The sequence below is a fragment of the Carettochelys insculpta genome, chromosome 3 (genome assembly GCF_033958435.1).
Source record: "Carettochelys insculpta isolate YL-2023 chromosome 3, ASM3395843v1, whole genome shotgun sequence".
NCBI lineage: Eukaryota > Metazoa > Chordata > Testudines > Carettochelyidae > Carettochelys > Carettochelys insculpta.
This window is the reverse complement of record NC_134139.1, coordinates 178,744,853-178,770,128: the sequence shown is the minus strand read 5'-3', so window position 1 is coordinate 178,770,128 and position 25,276 is coordinate 178,744,853. Positions and strand designations below refer to the sequence as shown.

At 42.9% G+C, this 25,276-nt stretch overlaps 1 protein-coding gene across 1 annotated transcript in view; it reads right to left on the bottom strand.

Annotated features, from left to right (window-relative positions):
• The window catches only part of CPSF3 (cleavage and polyadenylation specific factor 3), a 49,060-nt gene extending 23,827 nt beyond the window's left edge, over positions 1 to 25,233 (bottom strand). Inside the window, exons 1-7 of the mRNA XM_074991239.1 lie at positions 25,098 to 25,233; positions 17,712 to 17,775; positions 15,503 to 15,600; positions 11,661 to 11,789; positions 6,298 to 6,475; positions 4,710 to 4,799; positions 1,339 to 1,489 (exon numbers count right to left, since the gene is read on the bottom strand). Coding sequence (XP_074847340.1) covers positions 1,339 to 1,489; positions 4,710 to 4,799; positions 6,298 to 6,475; positions 11,661 to 11,789; positions 15,503 to 15,600; positions 17,712 to 17,775; positions 25,098 to 25,168 — 781 coding nt within the window. The 5' untranslated portion in view covers positions 25,169 to 25,233. The remainder of the gene's footprint in view (positions 1 to 1,338; positions 1,490 to 4,709; positions 4,800 to 6,297; positions 6,476 to 11,660; positions 11,790 to 15,502; positions 15,601 to 17,711; positions 17,776 to 25,097) is intronic.
• Positions 25,234 to 25,276: the final 43 nt, after the last annotated feature.

Sequence of the window (25,276 nt, the reverse complement as noted above, 5' to 3'; positions counted from 1 at the left end):
CAGACAGCTATCGCGACCCTCCTCTCGACAGGGAGGGCGCGCCGCATCCGGGTGTCGTGGTGCCTCAGTGCTGGGGTGAGCCACTGGCAGAGCTCGAGAAAGGTCTGCCGGCGCATGCAGAAGTTCCGGAGCCACATATTGTCATTCCACTCCCGCATGACGAGCTGTTCCCACCACTCAGAGCTGGTGGGGTAGCTCCAGAGGTGGGGGAGCAGCCGGTGAGGGAGGAAGAGGGGAGCCCGGTGGTCAGGGGCATCCCCGTCTGCCTCCGGGGAGGACTCCTCTGGCAGGAACTACTGGGCGGCCTCCCGGGCAGCGCCTAGCAGGGCGCTTGCCCCCAAATGACTACCTGGAGGGCCTCCTCCTCCTGCTGCTGCTGGGTGTCCATATCTGCTGTGACTTGGTCTGCGAGAGAGTGGCTACTGCTCTGCAGACCTCATGCTGTGCAGGCCGGGTGTGTCTGGGAGGGGCCCTTTAAAGAAGCAGCTTGCTGTTGTCCCGGAAGGGCTAGTCCAGCCTGTGACCCGGTCCGCGGGTTTTCCTGGCCCCTTATTCGAAAGAGGGTGCTTGTGTGTGTGGACACTCCGCATTTCCTTCCAGGGCGGCTCCTTTCGACGTTCCCTGTCGCTACTTCGACGTTGAATGTCGACGGCACCAGCCCTGGAGTACGTGTAGATGATACGCGTCGAAGTAGCCTATTTCGATGTTCTTGCTTCAAAATAGGCTACTTTGACGTAGTGTGCTAGTGTAGACGTCGCCTAAAGGCTGTTTTGTTTAACACAAAATGTTATATCCTGTTTTGTGTGTTTAATTAAATTATTATTATAATCCTAATGAATCTTGTCACAAATCATGATCAAAAGACTAGTTATCCAGTAAATACGCAGTACATCATTAACCATTTTCTAAAATACTAAAATATACAATTATAAGAATCTGAAAACATTAAACTAGGTATTTGCTTACATGAATGTGCATCATTATATATACCACCTCATGTAGCAAAAAGATTCTCCAAATCTAGTTTAAAGATTCTGTTTACTGGAAAATCATCATGCTTTAATGGTTGCATCAACCAATGAGAGTGATTGCTTCTTTAGGCACTAACTGAACTAGAAATGGAAACATTAACTAAAATTAATTATTGAAATCCAGGCTTTCCACTTAGGATTTAAGTGATCTTGATTTAAGCCACCCTGGAATTTTTAAGTCATCACCTCACAGCAAAGGTGGTGAAAGATCTATTTAATTAAATACTTTTTGTACATAAAGGACAGCTATTCAACAATTTTCACTGTATTTTGCTTATTCAGTGGTAAATGATGTGAAGATACATACCTAAGATCAAAAGCAGCTCCTGAGCGCGACCCAAGGCAAAGACAGGAATAAGACCTCTTCCTCCTCTATTTACAATATCATGAACAGTGTTACAAAATCTGGCTTCTCGCTCTTCCCTTTTTTCATGAATATGTGTACCATACGTGGATTCCTAAGTAGTAAAGTACATACAGAGCTATTATTAAAAACAATTATAGAGAACCAAATCTCCAATTCTGTTATACTCTTCTCTGAAGTAAACTAAAAAATGCTGTCTGGCATACTGAGGTTATCTTATTGGAAAAGAGCTTCTATTTACGGCTAAATTCTTCCATTCTAGTGCAAAATACATCACATACACAATGCTCACTTGACTTTACTGAAAACATGAATTGCAAGGGGAAAGAATGCATTGAATTCAGGTAGACAGTTTGCTGTGAAAACAGAGTCTGATTGTAAGGACAGATGCTGGCAGCAGACAGACTAAGATTCTGATACTAGTCTCAGGTTTTTAAATGCTGCTTTTTAAATGCTACAACGTTGTGATGCTGTTGCAAAAAAAGCAAACATGATTCTGGGATGCATTAACAGGTGCGTTGTGAACAAGACATGAGAAGTCATTCGTCTGCTCTACTCTGTGCTGGTTAGGCCTCAGTTGGAGTATTGTGCCCAGTTCTGGGCACCGCATTTCAAGAAACGTGGAGAAATTGGAAAGGGTCCAGAAAAGAGCAACAAGAATGATCAAAGGTCTAGAGAATATGACCTATGAAGAAAGGCTGAAACAATTTGGCTTGTTTAGTTTGGAAAAAAGAAGATTAAGGGGGGACATAACGGTTTTCAGGTATCTAAAAGTGGGCCATAAGGAGGAGGGAGAAAACTTGTTCTTCTTGACCTCTGAGGATAGAACAAGAAGCAATGGGCTTAAACTGCAGCAAGGGAGGCTTAGGTTGGACATTAGGAAAAAGTTCTTAGCTGTCAGGGTGGTCAAACACTGGAATAAATTGCCTAGGGAGGTTGTGGAATCTCCATCTCTGGACATATATAAGAACAGGTTAGATAAATGTCTATCAGGGATGGTCTAGACAGTACTTGGTCCTGCCATGAGGGCAGGGGGCTGGACTCGATGACCTCTCAAGGTCCCTTCCAGTCCTAGCATTCTATGATTCTATGATTTTACTAAATAAGGAATGTAAAATGAATGCATATGCATTGTTGACTCTGAGCCAAAACTACAATGGCAGGAAAACCTGACCTGGTAACCAGAGCTGCACTTTGCTAGACTGAGGCAACCTTCCCCACTTTCTCAAAAGACTTGTCTGCATTGGGGATTTACTCTGCCACTAATGCAGCTCCACCACGACAAATGCCTACCACAGCCAGGCAAAGCTGCTTTTTACCCTGCCTGAAATCAGGATAAGCTCCACTGACACAAAGGCTGTTTCTACACAGGCCACATTCTTCGAAAGTGGCATGGTAATACGCGGCCCAAAATATGCTAATGAGGCACAGATGCAAATTCCCCATGCCTCATTAGCATACGATCACATGATTTGGAGTCCGGAAGACCGTTCTTCTGGACTCCAAAACGCCATGTAGAAGCGCGGCCCTGGGGGAGCTTCTGGAAGAAAGTCCTTCTTCCAGAGACCCCTTCTTCCCAAAAATTTTCGGGAAGAAGGGGCCTCCGGAAGAAGGACTTCCTTCTAGAAGCTCCCCCAGGGCCGCACTTCTACATGGCATTTTGGAGTCCAGAAGAATGGTCTTCCAGACTCCAAATCATGTGACCGTATGTGAATGAGGCATGGGGAATTTGCATCTGTGCCTCATTAGCATATTTTGGGCCGCATATTACCATGCCACTTTTGAAGAAAGTGGCCTATGCAGAAACGGCCGAAGAGTGCCTAAACTTGAGGATGTAAGAGTACAGCTATACCGGTGGCTGAAATCAGGGACAAATTCACAGTCTAGATGAGGTCTCAGTCTAGAGCCTTAAGACATTTCTTTAGCAGAAACACATCTCATAACACCATAAATAGGGTTCCTACCAAATTTAAGGTTCATTTTAAGCAATTTCACAGCCACCGGGTTTTCAATTGGTCAGTTTCATATTTTCAGCTGTTTACATGTGAAATTCAGTACCCAACTCTTAGGATACCTGGAAGTGGATCTGATCTTCTCCTCCTCCTCCTCCCCACGCAAAGGAAGGACAAATCCTGTGCCTTCCCAGTCCAGCAGCTAGGAGTTCTCTGGCTGGAGTGCCTCCAGGAGCAGCGGGGGGGATCATAAGCACCCCTGCAAGTCTCTATAGCTGCATAAACCTCCTGAGCTGGGCAGGGAGCTTCCTGCAGCAGGGGAGTCACTATGATGAAGGTCTGAACATGCCCTGAAGGCAAGAGTCACCATGCAGAGGAAGAACAAGTCCTCTCCCTCCCCAGACCAGCCTGAACTTGCAGGTAGGAGTCCCCTGAATGGCATGTGCCTGTAAGCAAGGGGGAAATCAGATTTCACAGGGAAGGGCTTATTTCACAGTCCAGGATGCATTTTTCATCGACATGAAATTGGTAGGGCCCTAACTATAAACTGACCACAGATTCTAAATGTAACCCCAAAGGTAAAACACCAAATTCCAGGCTTTGCTCTGAGTCAGTACTGAACCAATGCTACATTATGCTGACACAGGGCACTATGGGCCTGGAGATGCCCTCTTGCAGAGAAGATTTAAAAACAAGGTCTTAACTATGTATATGTATTAATAAGTCCCTTAATAATTCTTACAAAAAAAAGGGCATTAACTTGTGTCCTGCCATATTCCCTGCCATAACTTCAGTTGTTACAGTTGCAATTATTTGCTTGTCCTACTCCTGGTCTAGGCTGTTTGTGAGTGCCCCTTTGGGACAAACATAGGGCTTACACAGGTTGGTGAAGTATATGGTGTTTTGGAAAGCCCTTTGAAACCGGCCTGAAACACACCATACAGAAGTTATTATTTGCTAAATACTGGCCAAGTGAAGAAGATCATTGAACACAACACTGCCTAAACACATTTCTTCCACAGGCATCTCAAATACCCTGCCACAGTGAGCTGGCTCATACTCCAGAATGCATCATACTATAACATCACGAATAACACAAAACTCCTCAAGAGCATTGCTGGGAATGGTGCATGGCAAGTGATTTTTATGAGTGAAAAGCCATGCACTAAGGTACTTCACACAACACTTTAAAGAAATTCAGTAGGAAAAAATAATCATAGAAAAAAAGCCAGGATTATATTGATTTTCCCTGCAGCCTGGCCACATGCCAAGCTTCCATTTTTATTTTGATATTCACTTCAGACCTTAGTAATTCCTTCTAGACACTCCCAACTACTAAAGTAATGACAGTGTGAAACTTACAATGATAAGAATATCAGGTTTAATATTAGGAATCTCAGCTGCCATCAAGTGTCTGTCTTCCTGTCTTGAGAAATCACCTGTATATAACAGCTATGACAGAGAAAGAAAAAGAATAGCTTTGTAATTAGACAGAATAACTAAGTCAGCAAAAAGATAATAATATGTTTTGTAAGCCAAAGTTTAATATTCTAGCAAGGCTAATGTTCCAGATTTATAGTATACTTGAACCTCTTTAACCTGGCAATCTTGGGAAACAGGGTATATGCATTAAAGACTTTGCCAGACGGGGAACGTGCTGTGCCTCTGGGTGTGAGTGTGACCCGGCTGGGGCACTCGCCTGGTACCCTGCATTATGGGAGCATCAGGGAAAAGCTTGCAGAGAAATGTGAGTTGAGCTGCTGTCCGCCAGCCCAAGGGGAGGGACAGCGCTAGTGTGCACAGCTACTTCCTCCTCTGGACCATGAGTGTTCCCAGATTAGGGACATGTGGCGTATGGAGGGTCAAATGTAATATTTCCACATTATCACTTAAAACTGAAAAATGGCACGTGTTTTTAAAGAAAAACCCATAATTTAACATGCTTTCAGTATGTTCTTTATTCTGTTCGCCAGTACATTGGTTCTTCTTAGACCAACTCCTAACTGCCTAGTAAGGGGCAAATTGAGACCCCAATGAAGTGAATTAAAGGATTTTCACTTCATAACTTCAACATGCTGTATCTGACAATCACGCCTTTGAAGAGCGTTTATATACAAATCATGCTCAAAAGCGTGACTAAGAACAGAGAAGACCAGTGGAAATGATAAACTGTATAGCCTGCTATCCTATAGCATATACCATATGAGCTTCACAAGAAAGCACAGAACATAATGCACATAAAAAAACAATTTGAGCAATACACACAACAGAGAAGAAAGGCTCTTCCTTCCTACCACCAGGTGATGATCAGTAAGAAAACCAATACTTTTTCTCATTTTCATTTTAGCTATTTAACTGGTGTCTTCTCAATATGTGTGTTTAACCTCTTCTGAATCTTGCTAAGCCAGAGGTTCTTAAGTTTTCATAATGTAAACTATATCTTAACAGGGAAATTACCTTATGTATCACTACTTCCTATTTGCAACTACATAAAACATTTTCACTATTTGTGATCATTTCCTAGTGTCTCTGTGAACACTTTAGAAATTGCTGATAAAGAAGAATGGTCTTCCTGTCCAGATAGTGAACTGGGAGTCACAAATTTGCATTTGACGTCTGATTCTGACCCAGACGTGTAGTGTAACTTTGGATAAATCATTTATTTTTTCTGTGCTTCAATTCTCTATGCAAAAAAATGAAAAAATTAGTATTTTCCTGCCTCACAAGGGTATAATGAAGATTGATTGATTAATGTGAGGCATTATAGTACTATAGTGATGGAGGCTAGTTAAGTTCCTAGATAGAAAGATGTACAAAAATTAAGTATTTATGGATTAATTTGTCTTTTAATGCAATTTAACTACTGGATGCAAGGACAGCTAACAACAGGTGACATGCCAGCTCTCAGCAGACCACAATTGGTAATCTCTATGTTAAGTCATTCCAATACCTTCACACCAGCTATTTCAATCATAAACATGGCTGCTCCCAGGACATGGCCTGCATGGTAACACCAGAACTTGATTCCTGCCACCTCTTTCACTTCATGAAAATTGATGGTTTCAATTTTGTCCATGCTTTCTTCCAGATCTGTCTCTGTGTACAGCATGTCATCGGCAGAAATATTGCTGTATAAAAACAAAATGGCGAAGTATCAGCTAGTTTCAATTATCTACTTTACCAAATAATTACAGGTATGTTCCTTTGACAGATTTTGTAATGCCACATGAGGTACCCATTCAAAACTTCAGATTCCTTCCAAATTAAATATTGAGCCAACTAGAGCCATGGTGTCCAACATAATTTTCGTAACCAGTATGAACAGATAATATTTTCAGAAAGACCACAAATAGACTACCTTTTTCATGCAAGGCAGTGTCTTGTGTTAGGTGTTTGTTCAATGACCAACACAATAGGTTTCCAGTGGGCACAACATTAATACAAATACTAAAAATCTAATATATAGCCTGCTTTAGTAACCAGATCAGAACAGCTCCCACAAAAAAATAAAAACTACCCCCTCACACACAACTGTTAGTAGAAAAAACTATACTTAAGTACAGCTATATTTATCATATATAGGGCCCTACCAAATTCACGGCCATGAAAAACATGTCATGGACCATGAAATGTGGTCTGTGCCCATGAAATACAGTCTTTGGTGTGCTCTTCCCTTATACTATGCAGATTTCACAGGGGAGACCAATATTTCTCAAATAGGGAGTCCTGACCCAAAAGGGAGTTGCGGGGAGGGGGACAGAGTAGTGAGGTTATTTTAGGGCATGGGTGGGGAACCTTATTCAGGAAAGTGGCCACTGACCTACAGACAAATCAGTCGGGGGACACAAGTGAGAAACAAATAAAGAAAAAAGCCCTATACATGCTGAGATTTGAGGTCTGAACAGGAGGGAGGGAGGGTGCAGAACCGGGCTGCAGATCTGGGTGAGAGGGGAATACAGGAGAGGGGTGGAGATCTGGGTAGGAAGGGAGTGTAGGAGAGTTTCTCCTGCCAATGTCCCACTGTGAGGATGGCAGGAAAAAAACGCGATTTAGGATACATCAATTCCATCTAGGCAATCCATGTAGCTGGAATTGTGTATCAATTTTTAACTCATAGGCCGTTTCTACACAGTTAATACAGGGAGCGAAAGATGCTAATGAGGCGCAGATGCAAATTCCCCGCACCATATTAGCATAACGTCACGTGAATTTTCGGGAAGAAGGGGCCTCCAGAAGAAGGACTTCCTTCCGTAAGCTGCCCCAGCGGCCGCTCTTCTATACAGTGTTTTGGAGTCCGGAAGAATGGTCTTCTGGACTCCATATCACGTGTCATTATGCTAATGAGGCACAGGGAATTTGCATCGACGTCTCATTAGCATCTTTTGCTCCCTGTATTAGCATGCCACTTCCGAAGGAAGTGGCCTGTGTAGAAACAGCCATAGTGTAGACTTGGCCTCATGGACAACAGAGTCAGGTAATTTGGTCACCCAATACTAACCAACTGCTTGGTCTGATGAACTTTACTACAAAGAAGTGACTGGGAGGTTGGAGGGGATGATGACAAACTAATGTTTCCTGCCTTATGGAAATTCTACATTAGGCAGGGTAGGAAAACAACGGCTGTCTTCCTTCTGCCTCCCCACTCTAATGAGATACTTTAAAACACCTGGAAGCAAAAAGGATTCTAACTGTAAGGTTGGGGGAAAGGATTGCTCTGCACAGGTCAGAAAAGGCACCTCTGGTCTGTGAAGGACTTTAAATGAAGTAACATCTAGGATAATTATTTGTAACCAGTTTCTTAGTGAAAATAGCTTAGATTGTGTACTTTTTATTACTTTCTTAGTGATTTGCTTTGCTCTGTTTGTCTTTGACCAATTAAAATACTCATTTTCATAGTTCATAAAACTTATTTCTGATTTATAATATAACCTAATTTACATGATTTATAACTAATGGGGGCAAGAGGCTGCGTATAACTTCCTTCAAGGAAGGAGGCAAATTTCATTTAGCTTTGGGTTTTCACCCCAAAGGGGTTGGAGTGAAGGGTGAATACCTCGGTCTGACCTCTCCTTTGGATTTGGGAAGTAGAAAGTACCAGGAATAAAACCCTTGGCCCTGATACTTCAGGAACTTTGCAGGCTAAGAAGCCCATTATTAATGGAACAGGCCTCTCTTTGGGGCAGACAGCTCTTTGGGGCAGAATGTCCAGCAACTTATGGTTATTTTCCAGCAGAAACTCTGCCTGACTGCCCAGGGAAGCATCCATGCAACTCAAAAGGTTCTGGTGGGCCTTGAAATCCTCAGGTACTGAAGAGAAGAAAAAACAAAGAGTCTTCACTGGGGACGATGGAGACAAGTAACTGTGCCAGAGATGGATCCTGCTTCTGAACTGATGGGCCCCCCCTAACCCTAGACAGGCCTAATGATCTCACCATGAAATGAGACGAGGAGTTTGACCCTCACAATAAAGGGGTGTCCCACGGATTTCACGGGGAACACCAGTCCTAAGGACAGGGCACTGATGGCCAGCAGGGGCTAGGCCAGGGTCCCCTGGCTTGACTGAGAATGAGTGCTGATCTTCATGGCCATTTCGCTCCATGAACAGTCCTCAAAGCTGGCCAAGTTATTGTGAGTGGGAGGAGAATGCTGACATGAATGCCGAGGAGTCTCGGATCTCCAGGCCAAAGAATGCAAGTAACTAGTTCAACTCATCCATCATCCAGTGGGGAGAGAGGTGTAAGAGGGTAGGTGCTGGCAGTGGAAGCAGCACAGCCACCATCAAGTATGACTGAGCTGCCTCTGGTGCCAGGAGCGGTGTTGGTACTGAAGTTAGTGCTAGTGCTAATGCAGCTGATGTTGCCAAGACACAGGACAGGAAGTGTTACCAGGGCAACATCAGGGATGCTAAGTGGTGCAGTCCCAAGGAGTATGCAGATGACAAAGAAGTCCCCTGTGCTGAGCCTGGCACTCACCCCCCTTTTACAGTTGGCAGCAGGGGAATACCAGGACTTAGTACTGACTGACCTGAAGGTCCTGCAGCAGATCCAGACAATGCCAATGAAGCTGCAGATGCTGTAGCCCTAGTGAAGTCCTGGACCAAGGGAAAGCTTGGCATAGAAAAGCAGAGGAAATCTGCTGCTAACACATGGAGTCAGAACAGGAGCTGAGAATACAGCATCTTACATCTCTCCATGGTATGCCTCCTGAAGAAATAGGTCTCCATGAAACATTGACTGTCTTGGGAAATCTTTTGCTTGCCCCACTCACTGAAGAGACTTGAGAGCATAAGACAATCGCACTCATCAACTCTGAGGGCTACTTCCAATCTGGTACAGGCCTGGGTAAAGAAACAGTCTTCATGGCCTGCGTGTGAAGGTGCTGCGTCTGGCGAAGGTCCCTAACCATCTAAGACAGAGGTGGCCAACACGTGGCCCGTGGGACAGAATCTAGCCCACAAAACCTTTTCATCTGCTGCTGACTTCTCGGGCTCCCCACCCTGCAGCACTGAAATAATGGCACCAAATTTAATTGGTTTGATGGCTGGCAAGGCAGCAGGACGGATCCAGCTGTTAAGCCAATTAAATTGAATTCCATTACATCATTGCAGCAGGGCAGGGAGCCACCAGCACTGCAGGTGGGGGAAAGGAGTAGGAGGCCAGGGGAGCCACGCAGTTGTGCTGAGGAGGTGTTGGCGGCCACTGTGAAGGAGCAGTGAGGAGGAGCAGGCATTGTCTGAGGTAGGTTCATCTTGGGTTTGGGGCTGAGAGGGGTTAAACCTGGGGACTGGAGGAAGCATTGGGGCTATTTTGTATTTAGCCCCCAGAACATGTAAAAAATTGATGTGGCCCCCAATGAAAATCAGTTGGCCACCCCGATCTAAGACCATTCCACAAATAGTAACAGAGAGGAAGCCGTGCTAGTCTATACACTATCAAAACAAAAAGCAGTCAAGTAGCACTTTAAAGACTAGCAAAATAGTTTATTAGGTGAGCTTTCATGGGACAGACCCACTTCTTCAGATGGGTCTGTCCCACGAAAGCTCACCTAATAAACTATTTTGCTAGTCTTTAAAGTGCTACTTGACTGCTTTTTGTTTTGACATTCCATGAATGGTTTACAAATCAAACTTCACACTTTGACATGCAGCTCCTCTACGCAAAGCAAGCACCTCATGTGGGGTTTTTCATTGGGGATCTTCTCTAACACAATGGGCAACGTTTAAACCCTGGTGAAAAACTAAAATAAACTAACTAATACTAAGAGTACTAACAATATACAGCTAAAAACAGCTAACTCAAATGATGAGAGAAACTGAGAGTTTAAGAACCCCAGAGATTTTATTCCAGCCATGGGGTGGTAAGAAGGAACCTGGGTGAAGGGCTTGTGAGGGTAGCACCACTTCATGTAGCCAGGGGAGGATCTATGGTCATGAGACATGAATGCCCACTCTACAGCTAGTGCAAGTCATGATGTGCTGGGCACGCAGACAGCTTAGTGGAATATGTGGCTGTATCTACTTGAGGAAGTGAAAGCAAGAGCTTCAACTTTGAAAATGTGTGAAGCAGCCAACTGCTCTATAGCTCACATCTTCATTGTGGACTACACAATATGGACTTTGTCTTTTGCAGAGGCCACCTTGTCAGGAAGCTATTGCAGAATGTGGATCTTTGACTGAACTCATACAAGTGTGTATTTATCTATTAAACTTGTTTTCACAGAGCCATGCAAATCTGTGCCTATTTGCAGACCACATGCAGATTGCGCATTGGCTTCAGATACAAATTTTGTATCTGCACAGAGCTCTATTCATAATCCTGTCTACATCTGATCACTGTTTCCCAAATGTCCAGAAGAAGGGGCCTGCTGGGGTAAGGTTTAGAAAATAAAATTAATGCTTCCACAAAGTTCTAAAAAATTCCAGTGGAAACACAATTTGGACTTTGTGGGCTATTTAAAAAAAAGTTCCCTGTCATCTTTGCAGCCCAAACATTAGCACCTAAAAGTTAAATTGACTAGAAACTGGATCGTCCACTTCCACTGTCAAGAAATTCAGGAAATGCAAGAAGTAAACATGACAAATAATTATGAGAAAATCAGATGTATTTTCTTTGGTTTTTGTTATTAATAACATGAGTAAATGAACTTTTAAATACATTTACACAGGATTATTAAACTGACAGTGGTCTTTTAAAAATAAATTACAAACTGCACCCAAAGCCCCCCGCCCCCCCCGCCAAATCTGTGTGTTATTTCAGTTAAACTTCCGCCATTGGACAGACAGGAACAATAAAAACAACCAATGGGTCAACTTACCTAACCTTCACATAATCTGAAAGAAGCCATCTGTAAATAGCTTTTGTAGCATGAGTCATAAATGTTCTTCCTTTAAAGCTGGTCTTCTGCAGAAACCATGGTAAAGCTCCACAATGATCCAGATGGAAACTTAAAATAGACATATGAACACAATAAATACATTAACATGACAAACCACACCCACAGAAATGTAGGTTTGGAATGGACCATGAGAGGTCATCACACGTAGGTCCCAACACTGAAGCAGATCTAAATGAAGTTAGAGCATCTCTGAGAGGTTTTTGTCTAACCTGTTCTTAAAAATGTTCGATGATGGGGATACCACAGCCTTCCTTGGAAGCCTATTTCAGAACTTATGTACTCACACTATTCAATTTTTTTCCCTAAAATCTAACCTCTCAGTTCAGATTAAACTGGTTATTTCTTGTCCTACCTTCACAGACATGGCAAACAATTGATCACGCTTGTCTTTACAACAGCGTTTAAAATATCTGAACTCTCTACCAGGTCCCCCACACCTCAGCCTCCTTTTTCAAGACTAAAGATCTTTCCTCATAAATAGGTTTTCAGCACCTTTTAGATTGTTGCTCTTCTCTGCACTGTCTCCAATTTGTGCACATCTTTTCTAAAGTGTGTTGCACAGAACTGGACACAGTCTTCATCTGAGACCACATCAGTGCCCGGTAAAGCAAGACACTTACTCTTAAGTCTCTAACATGCAACATGCCTGTTAAATATACCCTCTGCCAATAATATTAGTCTTTTTCACAATTACATCACATTTCTGACATATGCTAAATTTGTGATTCACTATAATCCCTAAGATCCTCATCAGGAATACTACTGCCTAGCCAATTACTCCCAATTTGGCGTTTTGCTTTTGATTTTTCTTTCTTTTTCTTTCTTTCTTTGTTTCTTTCTTTCTTCGTTCTTGTCATTATTGACTTTTATCTTGTTGATTTCAGACCAATTTTCCATTTTGTCAAGCTTATTTTCAAGGCTAATCCTGTCCTCCAGACCACTTGCAATCTCTCACAGTCTGGTATTACCTGCACATTTTACAAGCATAATCCCCACTTCAACATCCAATTCATGAAATATTGAGTGGTGCTGCACCCAGTCCTGACTTCTGCAGGACTCATTAGATGAAACTTCTCGTTCTGACAGAGAACAACTGATACCTACTGTCACTTAACTGGACTTTTATATTGGATATGGAAGTCTTTTTGTGTGTCCATTGTATCTACTGGTCCCAAACAGCGTGCCAGGGCCTGTGCAATATGTCTAATTAAAGCTGAGGATGTGCTGAATCTGTGTATGCTACTTATGTCCATATCAGGTTGGTAGGTAGAATTATGGGTTTTACTTCTGTACTTGTATTAGTAATGCTGTAATGCTAAGCTTCACAATAGGAAGTGTGAACTCAGCCCCAGCCAGGATAATAGGCTTAACAAAGGCTCAAAATTCAAATCCACATCTCAGAAATGTGAGACTTGTCAATGGAAAGCAGCTCACTGGTCAGGTGATTTGGGACGAGCAAAGGAATTGAAATCAGATGCCCAGACATCAATTCCATCTGCCATGAAAATGACTGGGGTGTGCTAGCAAAACCAGCAACCAATAGCATTTTGTCACGGTGGCTCACCTGGGTCAGATGACATTGACCCTCGAGTGCCTGACTGGAATAAGAAAGGGTTTTTTCCCCTCCAAAGGGGAAAACTATAAAAGAGATCTAACAGCATTCATCTTGGAGAAACTCTTTTGTCCCTGTCCCAAGGATCCATGTTCCAGCATGCTGACCGCAACTGGCTGGATCTACAATTCTCCAGTAATTAAAAGTATATAAGCTGGAATCCTACCCCTTATGGGGTGTAATTTCAAAGATTTTCAAGAATCAGCAGATAACATTACTGGCCTCCATCAATAGCTGTAACTGATGTATGTAAAGCATTGCTTTAACAATTTTCCTGTCTAACCCTGTTCTTTCTTTTTTTGTTAATAAACCTTTAGATAGTTAGATCTGAAGGATTTGGCAAGCATGGTGATTTGGGTCAGATCCAAGTGTATACTGACCGGGAACTATGGCTGGACCCTTTGGGGCTTGGGTGAATCTGTGTGGAGTTGGTAAAATTGGTTTTAAGAACCCTCACCTAAGTTTGGGGTTGTGGGTCTGGGCTGGTATAGCTGCTGGGAAGTCTGTGCATTTGCCTCTGTGGCTTCCGGCTGGCCAGTGACGCTGGCAGAGGTACTTTCATGGCTGATTAGATTTGCCTTATTGAGAAGGAAATCCCAGCCTGGGGCTGTAAGTGGCCCGGTTTTAAGCAAAGATACCCTTGACTGATTTCTTTGGCTGTGCTCAGAAATCCATCATATCACACCTACTCTGATTTCAACTCTCTCTTAAATGGTCAAATTGTTCACTAATTTACCACACTAAAGCAACGTCATAATAAACGGGAAACACAGGAATTGGGCTTTGATCATCAATATTAACTGGGATGCATTGTACATATTTTAAGATATTAAGACAGACATTTTAAAATGCAATAGGGAAAAGTTAACAGTACTGTCATAATTTTAACTTCCGCATTTCTTGAAATTTTACCTATTTTATACCTATAGAGCCTTACAATTATGGAGTTTTTTTCATTTAAGAAAACAAAGAATGATAATGGGAGGGAAGAGAATGAACATCTCACACACATAGGGAAAAAAACAAAACAAAACAGAATAAAGCTAACAATTATGTTCCCAAAGTTGGCATGTAGACCACCACAGAACAGAAGTGAATCACTAAAGTATGTTTTCAGTAACAAACTATATAACAATTTTGTATTTCTACTAATGCTAATTTTAAAACCGCCATTTTGAGATAAAGGTACAATAAATGCATTTTAATTATATAAAATATCTTAACGTCTGCAAGTGGGGCCTGCCTCTTGCGCACAGCTTAACTTTGTTTCATATCAGCAAGTATTTTTTGACTACTTTAGCCCAATCCTCAGCCCTCATATGAGGCATCTGATGTACAGGTTTATGTTTCAGGCCCTCTTCCTATTACATAAGATTATAAAAGATCACATGATAGAATGTTGTAATGAGTGAACTGCTAATAGGTAACCACAAGATCCTAGTTTATAGCTTGCAATATTTTTAGTTAGGGACATCAGCAGATATCTGATCAGAAGAATGCCATGGTAACTAATTGACAAGCCTAAGATAAAAAGATTAATTATCTGTGAGAGACAGACACCCCAGTGTTAGCAGGGAGAGGAAGTACAAATAAGGAAAAGGAGCTACACCCTACACTGAACATGCATTAAGCATAGGAGTCAGGGGAATGCCATCATGACAAGCAGTGAGGAGGGTGAGGGGAAAGATGAGGAAGATGACTAAAACTTCTAGTTGTTTTGCAAGGGATGGTGGGAGCTAGCTCCGTCTTACCTCTGTCTGCTTTAAAGAGCGGGAGTGTTTGTGAAGGTGATAACGGTATTAATAAAACTAAAAAATGGAGCATGATTTCTTAAGGGTGAACATTCCAACTGTGTACCTCAAGGTTCCCAATTGAACACTAATTCTGATAATACTGGGCTTGCTCTTGGGACGAGAACCAGACAAATTTCACACTGCTTATTGGCAAAACTAAATCAGTAATAAATTCAAGATATATTCACCAGATCAGTCACCAGCTCACATTACAAAAATATTGGGAACTGTCATTTCATCATACCAGTAGTGTCTGAATGACATCTACTCCCAATCTCTCTTAAAAGTTGAGAGTCCACATTGCTTAGAGCAAGAACTCAAAGCAAGCATTAACTCTTGTTCAAAATACAACTTACTGACTGATTAAGAGGAGATCAATCTCAGCAGGATCTATCAAATCTATGTAAGGGAGGGCATCCATTCCTTCCAGGCCAGGGTGGATTCCACAATCAAGCTGAAAAGTGAAGAAGAACAGTTAAAACTCACATGAAATGCAGGTTGCACCTGTCTGGTCCAGCACTCTTGGGACCTCAGTGGTGGTCCCAGACCAGGGAATTTGCCAGACGAGGGGAGGTGCAAACACTGATACCAGACTTTTTTGAAGAACCTGGATTTAACACACAACAGCTTCTTACTACAGACCCTGGCTATTCAGGTGACTATACATAATCACCATTGATCGTCTTCCTTTAAGTGTACCTCCAACTTTATGGTGCTGGCGAGGCTCCCGCTCCTGGCTGCTGCAGCTCATCAGCTCCCGGCCCCCAAATGTAGCGGCCAGACCCCAGCTGTGGTGGCCTGGCCCCAACCATAGTTGCAGTCCAACCCCAGCCTGTGGCAGCAGCTCCCTCCCTGTGTTTGCAGCTCCCTGGTTCTGACTCCGGCTCCCCAAGAGACCATCCCCAGCTGTGGCTTCCCGGAGGCTTCCTGGTTGACATGGTCTTCCCCCTTGCTGCTGGATTTCTGACCGCCACCAGCCTCCTGCCCCAGTTGCAACTGCCTAGTCCAGCCACAGGACTCATACTTGTCACTTGTTCCCGGTCACCACAGCTCTCTGGTCCAGCAACATCTATGGCCCTGCTGGATGGACTATGGATGTTGCCAGATCAGAGTGTCCTGGATTTCAGAGGCTGAACCTGTATCTATATAAATTAATAACCACACACTTAAATACATAGTGGAGTTATAAGCAGAGGTGGAAAAAGTACTCCAAAAAGGTTCCTTGAGTAAAAATACAGCTGCTTGTGGGGGAGGGGCAAATGCACCTAAGTTCAAGTCACTGGTGTCCTTCTTGAAAACTTCTTGGCTACATCTACACTAGAAGCATCTATGTACAGAAGTTACTGTTGGACAAGACGTTCCAACAAAACTTCTAGTGACAGATCACAACTATGTGTAAAAGCAGATCAATCTTTTGACCCACTCCATTGACAAAAAAGCCCCCCCAGAGTGGCTACACAGCCCTTTTGTTGACAAAACTTATTTTGTGTGTAGATGCACCCAGAGTTTTGTTGACAAAACCCCAGTTTTGTCTACAAAACTCTCTAGTAGCCTTTGAGTGAAAGTACACCTACAACCCATGCATGCACATGCATCACAGATTTATTGTGCTCAAATATGCAAAAGTGAAAGCAGTTACACTTCTACTCAAGTAACTGTTTGGGTACTTTTTTCCACCTGTGGTTATAAGTGAGCGTCATGCAGGGAAAAAATAATTTTGCTTATTCACTGTTTTTTGACACATTGTGATACATTCATTCCAAGCTAGACTTGAGGGTACCTGTCTAGATGACTTATCTTCAGTGGAAAACAGAATGCCTTTTGAGCTCTTATTTTTTAGACCTGAGCCTTGGCATAGGCAATAAGCCTCCAGGAACACCTTTCCAAAAATAACACTTGAGAGCACAGGTGAAAAACCTTTCACATGTTGCTTCTATCACCTGAGTACACAGGCATTAACTCTGGAAAAGCAACAGTGCTTATGCAAAACTGCATGAACAAGGTTAAAAGTTAGATTCATGAAAACTAGATTATGCTCATATCACAAAAACTTATGCAAGGGACATAAAATCCCATTTAATTGTTTAACTGGTTAACCATGTTTAACAAGTTAACCAATGAAATGGGTGATCACTCCAGCACATCTGGGCTGCAGCACCCCCCTTATTCCCACTATGGTTGTGCTACAGGTAGACCTCCCCACTATAGGCAGGTACTTCCCCAGCCCAGCCGAAGCAGCCCCCATCTGCAGTGGACAGGAAGCTACTCCAGTCTCCACTGGTTAACTAGAACTGGTAAGCATCACACAGTGACACATCAATGCTGTGCCACTGGTTAACCTTTCACATTACTAACTTACACACAGATGTCTGAATTTCCTCTCAGGATGTGTACACACCCTTTATTACTACATTAAAATCTTCTATTAATATGTCACACTGTGAGTAATATTACTCTTGGGAAAAGACCAACATTGATACCAAGCTTTTGTGAAAAACCTGGATTTAAACACACAATAGCTTTTTATAACAGATCCTGGTAGTTCAGGTGACTATAAATAATCACCATTATTTTTCTTCCTTTGAACTCCAGAATAATGCATGATCTTCCTACTTCTTGTCCAGCACCTCTGCAAAAGAAAATCCAGGACAAAGTTAGCAACAATAAAAACCACCCACGCTATCTAAACTCAGTTAACTACAACTCTTTTTAAGGTACATTTAGATGCCTATTTGCAAGACTCATCATTCTACTAACAACCCAACTGAAGAATGATAAGCTAATTTGTATTTACACTAACTCAACAGTGATATTTCATTCAATGAAACTGAGCTCCTGTCCATGGCTAAAAACACAGAAGACACCTAAATTTGGCAAAGGACTTTTCTCTAGGGACAGAAAGCTAATGTTTGTTGCAGACATGGGCTAAAGAACCCAAAATGCTTAAAGCAAACTGATCCCCCAAATATTTTGATAACTTGAGAGGTGTTTGCTGTTCACAACGTAAGCAGACTGGTGTGCTGCTCTGTTAAGAACTAACTGCAGGACTGGCTGGCACACAACCAACATTCTCTCCACCCCCACACCTGTCGCTGGCCCTGCAGGACTACCAAAATGGGGGAGAAAAAGGGGCAGCCACCCCAGGACCTGGTGATTTAAAAAGGCTCAGGACTTCTGGGTACTCGGGCAGCAGCTGGGAGCCTGGGTCTTTCAAATTGCTGCTGCAGCCCTGGGGCTCTTGGCCACCAACCACGAAAGACTGGCTGGGAGGGAAGTCTGATCCCAGCCACCCCCTTCTGCCCAAGACCCAGCACCTTCTGTGGGCTCAGAACTCTCCCCACGCCCCACATTAATGATACAAGGCCCAGTGCAGCGTAAATCAGAAAGTCCAAGCAACTACTTTCAGTTCTGAATGTTATAACTGTATTCTAGTCTGAATGAATTTGAGGTATCAGAGACTATAAAATCAGCACAGAATTGTTTCACAGTTAACATGTAATGCATTCAAGTTAGTATACTAATTTTTTTATTAGATACAACATTTTCAATGAAAGAAGAAAAACACAAAAAGCAAAAAACAGATGGTCAAAGTACTGAAAGACATATAGTTTAAAAATAAGTATATTTTGCTTTTCCCTTCACCATCTCTGTTCCCCACCACCATTCAGGTTCTTCCCTAGACAGAAGTAAAATGCCTGTCCTCAGTAACTGCAATAGGTCTTTATGCTAGGGAAGGAAAGATGGGATTACCCAACACAAAAAAAAAAACAACTACCACTCATACATGTGCATGTTATTATGGAAACAAGAATCTCAGTGATTAGTACAAAAGAAAGGTGATAGAAATCAGAGGAATGAGGAGAATGAACAAATTGATTTAAACTTCAAAGACACTCGCTTTTGGTAGGAATGTCAGCCCTCATCTCCTTGCTTTTAGTGTCCTGTTCTTCCCCACCCTACACCTCCTTCAGATGCATGCGTATTTGGAGATTTTGTTTCTATCAGCGTGAATCCTTGGCTCTGTGTTGAAACGAAGTGTGCCAACTATGATTGTGTTTTATGTCACGTGAATACTTATTCACTGGCAACTGGACTGAAACTACCAAATCTATTTCACACAGGCCAAGAAACAGTCATAAGATGATAACAATCTTTGTTAAAAGATAAAATGTTTGGAAACTAATTTAAACAGTCCTTTCAATCAGTTCACTGCAAGGTACATCTGGTCTACACCAATGGCGTTTCCAGTAGAGACTGACAGTTATATAGCAAAGAGGTCCATAAAGGATATGCTGTTGATGTGAAGAAGTAGGTTTGTCCCAGAAAAGCTCATCACTTAATAAATAATTTTATTAATATTTAAAGTGCTACACGACTGCTGTTTGTTTTCTTAGAATACAGACTAACATGGCTACCTCTCTGTTACTGGCCTGCACCAGTGGTTCTCAACCTTTCCAGGCATCTGTGCCCCTCTCAGAAGTTTGGTTTATCTTGAGTTTAAAGTTTCACCTCCCTTAAAACTACTTAGTTACAAAACCAAAAATAAAACTACAAAACCCACAACACACTGTTCCTGGAAAACTGCTTTATGTTTGCATTTTTACCATATCATTATAAAATAAATCAAATGGAACATAAATATTGTAGTTACATTTTGATGTATAGTACATACCACAGTATAAACAAATCAGCATGTGAAATTTTAGATTGCACTGATTTTGTTACTGTTTTTACATAGCCTGTTGTAAAATTGGGCAAATATCTGGATGAGCTGATGTAACCCTCTGCTCTAGAGAATTTTGTCAATGTAAGTTTCAGTGACGTACAGTCTCCCCTATAATAAAACCCTATTCCACGTCCACACTAGGCTCGCTGAGTCAGTGGAACGCATTGACAATAGCAGCTCTTGCGTTGACACACAGAACAGACGGGAACTGTGGGGAGCTATCCCACTGGACATCTAGCTGCAGGGCACTTTGGGAAGGGTTTGCAATGCCTCATGGGGGCAGGTACAGCACTGTATGATGAAGGTTCTTCCAATCCCATAATTCCATGGGTATCCTATTAGATTACCACCTGCTCTCCAGATGCTCTAGTAACCTGCAAACCTGCCATCTGTCAGAAAACAAGGATCTTTCACTGCTGTTCAGTATCGTGGTGTCCATTAGGAATAAAAGGGTATAGAGAACCCAATATGGGTCGGGGAGAGCAAGATGTTGAGGGTGGACTATTCAGTCAAGGGATATCTTGAATAAGTATAGTAACATTAGGGATGTAAAACAGAAGTGGGGAGAAGCAGGAGAAAGAACCAGGAGAGTGGCCTCGGCTCAGATGGGCTGCAGCATCCACTCCGCACCATTTCCCACGGCGCACCAAAGGCTGCCGCAGACAATGGGTGCTCCGATTGTCCTGGAGTGCGCCACCCCCGCCTGCAGTGGGGAACAGCCCCTTGCCTACAACAAGCTACTCTAGCCCCCACTGGTTAACTGAAACCAATGAGCCTCATCCATGTAGGGTGAGGCTTACTGATTAACTGGTTAAACGTTAACATCCCTTGTTACCATTGAGCTACAGTACCATGTGTTGTTGTAGTGTGCTGAGCCGCACACTGTGTCTTTGTACTTGCTATGAACCTTGTAATGATTGTGTTATTTTTCACGCACTTGCTAATATGACCAAAATGATATTGCTGAACACTAACACAAGAAGCCCACAGAGGGGCTGGAGGGTCCAGGGAGATGAGACAGGGAGTATGCATGCGCGAATGGGCAAACCAGACTGCGTGCTAGGGGAGTATGTTGGAGAGTACGTGGGGAGGAGTATGTATGAGAGTGTGTGTGTGTATTGGGGAAATGTGTGTGCAGGAAGACAGTGAATGTGTCTGTAACTAAGTTCAGACAGAAGGAACCAATCCTGAAGAAAAAGCTGGTGCATGGAGAACCGGTTTCCCACCCATCTTTGCAACCCAGATAAGAGAATTATACACTGCTGGGGAGAGAGTGACACCCTGACATCAGCCCCGGTTCTGCATAGCACTGCAGCCTTCCCCCCTAAACCCCAACTCTGCTGCAGCCTACTCTGCGTACCTGCCACTGTGAACATAGCACCAGGGAGAGCAGATTCTGCCATTAATGTTTTAATGCCAGTGATTACCTCCCTTTTCCCAACCTCCCTTTTCCACAGACCAAGGATATTCACCCCACCCCCTCTAGTCCTAGCAGGAACACGTGCTGCCTGAACACAGCAGTGTGAGCTCTCCACACCAAGGAGTTTCAAAACTTCCTAAGGCTTTGCAAAGTGAGAGACTTGCTCATTTATAGATGGATGTAGGGCAGCACAGTTCAAAACGGTGAGTGGAATGGTCATAGCGGGCATTGGAGGATACCTCCTGGAGGCCAGTTACTACGACACAACAAATGCAATGTCTACACTGATACTTTGTCACTAACTTTGAGTCAAAAAGCTCTATGCCTCTTATCAAGGTAGTTTTATTTTGTTTGCAAAGCCAGAGATCTTTGTAGCATACAGCTCTCCAATGTTTTGTTTGAAAACAAAAGCTGCCTTTTGCCAACAAAACTGTGTAGTGTAGACAAGGCCTTGGAGAATACACTGTTGAAGTTCAAGTGCCTACCTTCAAACACTCTGGAATTGCTCAAAGCAAAAATGCTGTGAAGAAACAAAGCTGTATTTTACAAAAGTTTTAAGAAAACACCCTACAAAGGGTTATTTCAAATCCAATCCATACTTGAACCTTATTATAAATCCATTAGCTTTAGTGGACAAGAATCCGACCAAGCAGATACTGCAGCCTTTTCCTTTAGTTTCCACTCCTTTACTCTCATAATTAATTTTATAGCTGTAGTACCCACAGGCGCTGAGACCTCATCTGGGGTGAGTGAAGTCTCTGCTCTACAGCCTCAGCTAAGAGCCAGCTGGCTTTTAGCTCATGTGGTACAGTGCAGGGCTCCAGACCCTATGTTTGCAGGTTCTATCCCTGGGCCTGGCAACCCAGGTCTGTCGGCATTACAACTGGTGCATCGGCTGGGAAAAACTGATGGAAGGTCTCAGAAGCTCGGGACATGCTTCCTTGGCCTAGGGAAACATGTAGTACCCAGAGGCACTGAGACCTCATCTGGGGTGAGTGAAGTCTCTGCTCTACAGCCTTGGCTGAAAGGCATCTGACTTTTAACTCATGTGGTAGAGTGCAGGGCTTTAGCCCCTATGCTCACAGGTTCTATCCCGGGTCTGTTGGCATTACATATCATACTAGAAAAACTTTTATGGAGCATCATAAAAATATTATACTGACTAAATTATATGCAGGAAATGGGTTCTAAGTTTAAACAACCAGTGCAAAACACTTAGGATTTCCTGCTACAGTTTGAAACCCTGACACAATGCAAAAAAGTTCTTTTATGTGAGATAGAAGGGAGTCAACACTAGAAATACAACAGCACCTAAAGATACACAAGTCTTCTAGTAAGCACTCAGGTTCAGCCCCACACAAGTGAATCCCACACAAATTCATGGACTCCAACTATAAGAGACAATCAATCGCCAAAGTTGGAGGGTAAGCTTTGCACAGGACACCTTAAAAAACAGTGATGCTATCAGGGGAGGAGGGGGACAGAGCCTGCACAGGACTGTCTTGACCAAAGCATGGATGTCTGTCCTGACCAAAGCATGGATGTCTGTCCTGACCAAAGTATGGATTTTTAACAAAACAAACCCTAGGTCTGTCTGAAGCCTGATGCATGTAGGTATGAAAGGCTAAGGGCTTTGAGGCAGGAATGTTTTTGCATAATCATACATATTCAACATAGTACAGCATGACCACACCACAAGAACCAGGAGTAAACTGGTGCATTTTATTACTGATAAGAAAAAAGAGGATGTGACCATAAATTGTTAACCATGCACACAGTTTTGCAACCTCCCGAGTAGCAGGCTGTACCTCAAATAAGAGCATTTTAGCTATCTTATACAACATACAATCAATTGTAGTATTATTAGAACAATTGAGCCAAGTATAAATATAGGCATAGAAGGAATAATCAGTAGGAGGGACTGGGCAAGGTATCCTCACACACCTTGCTCAAAGCAACTAAGAAGCTAAACCATTCATTATGTCAGATGCATTGTGGGTGCCTCACTGCATGGGAAAAGAACAAGGCCATGATCTCCTGTCTGGCAACTGTAAGAACTGAATGTGATTTACAGAAATAAGCACAGGTATGTCTATATCCTTAAAGATGACTATCTTGTGCTTTGGCCTGGGTGTAGATATTACTATATATAGGTCTCTGTTAACTACACCATTTATTGGAATACATACATGTAAGTGTACAGTGTTTCTTTTTACTATTTTGTGTGTAATACCATTAGATATAGAGCTTGTCTTTGGTGTCTTCTGGCTCTTTTCACACCTGATATCTTGAACACTTGACTACTCCATATATACTTTAAGGAATCTATGATGTTTAAAACTTGTGTCTGATGCAATATGCTTATCTAAATCTCTCTTTTCTCCACCCTCAACTGTTACACAGCACGCCTGCTGTTTGCTTAGCTACTGCCCTCACACATCTGTGAAGTGAAGTACCTGGAAGTTTAAATTATGAAGGACATTCTTTGACACTGACAGACCAGGTGCCAATTCATGCCAGAGCCCTATAGGCCAATTAGCTTGCGTATTAATATAGGTTAAAATGAGCAACTTCACTTTGGGTTTAAATCATGAAAACTAATGGGATGTTACTCCATGCTTTTAATTTAGCTGTATATTGTTATGATGTAGTAGCAATTATTCATATGGTATATTCCTGCATTACTAAATAACCCAAATGAGAAAGAAGCCTTGTGAATGCAAATGAAGAGCTTTATCAAAAAACACCTAATTTCAAAGACTCCAAATGCCTTCCTTACCCACCAATATCAGAGGAAAAGTCCACAAGGGTAGTGACCATTGTTCCCTCCAATCTCTTCCTTATATGTATGGATTAAATGTTTATGTGCATCGAGGCATGTGTGAATGTACACAATCAGTAGAAACAAAACCTAGGTGTGGGTGCGCTGCTATTCAGCTGGGCAGCGTGTGACTCTCCTGAGCACAGGCTTACAAAAAACATTAGTAGTAACTGTGACAGATTGTCTTCTGTGAAAAGAAGCAAAAAATATATATTCAAGGAAAGACAGTACAACCCTAGACTGTTTGGACTCTTTCAGGGAAATATATTGAGTGCAAAGCAGAGGTCACCAGACACAACCTGGGAACCCTGAAAACACTTTTAGGAAACTGTTTATTTCTTATATCACTGCCATAGTTTCAAATTATGAACTGTCTGCTATTATATTTCACCTGCTTTAATCTCCCAGTAAGTCCCATTTCATTTTTGGGTTTCCATGGAGAACATCTCCCCCTCAATTTCGGGTTCCCACGGGGAAAGGATCCCACTAAATAAATGTTTAATTAGCTCACTATATAACAGGTTACGAACATTGTCCTTTGTATGAGACACTAAATGATCTGGGAGGCGTAAGCAACAGGCCTTTAGGGACTGGAAGGCTCCTAAATGTGATGTGATATTTGGTGTAAGTGACCATTTTATCACTAAGTCCAGTTCGGTTGGGTCACAAGGGAGACCGCAGAGTTTCAGGGCACGCCTGGGACTCCACCGTAAGACTGGGACGGTGGTCCAGGAACATACACGTAGCAGTGGCTTAGTGAAAATTAACTACAGAACACCCAGCAGATTGAGGTGTACGCGCAGAGGAAGCCACGCACAACTGGGAGCCACCGTCGGCACAGCAACATATTAACACTAGGCCACAAACTTAGCGCCCACAACACACGAGTGCAGGGTAGACAGAAAAGGACCCTCGGTCCCTCCCTTCTGGCCCCGCCGAAGCTCCGCCTCCCCACCGCTTCGTCCCCCGTTCGCTGTCACTCACAAGGGCCGGATGAGCAACTGGTCGCTCTCCTCAGCCGGGATCATGGCCTCGGCTTTTCTCTTCGCCGACATCCCGGAGCCGGAAAAGGAGGCGCAGCGACGCCAAACCTCCGGCAATTCGCGCGGTCCCTCACCAGAAGCCGGCCTCGCCTTCCGGTCCTCCTGCAAACTCCTTCCGCT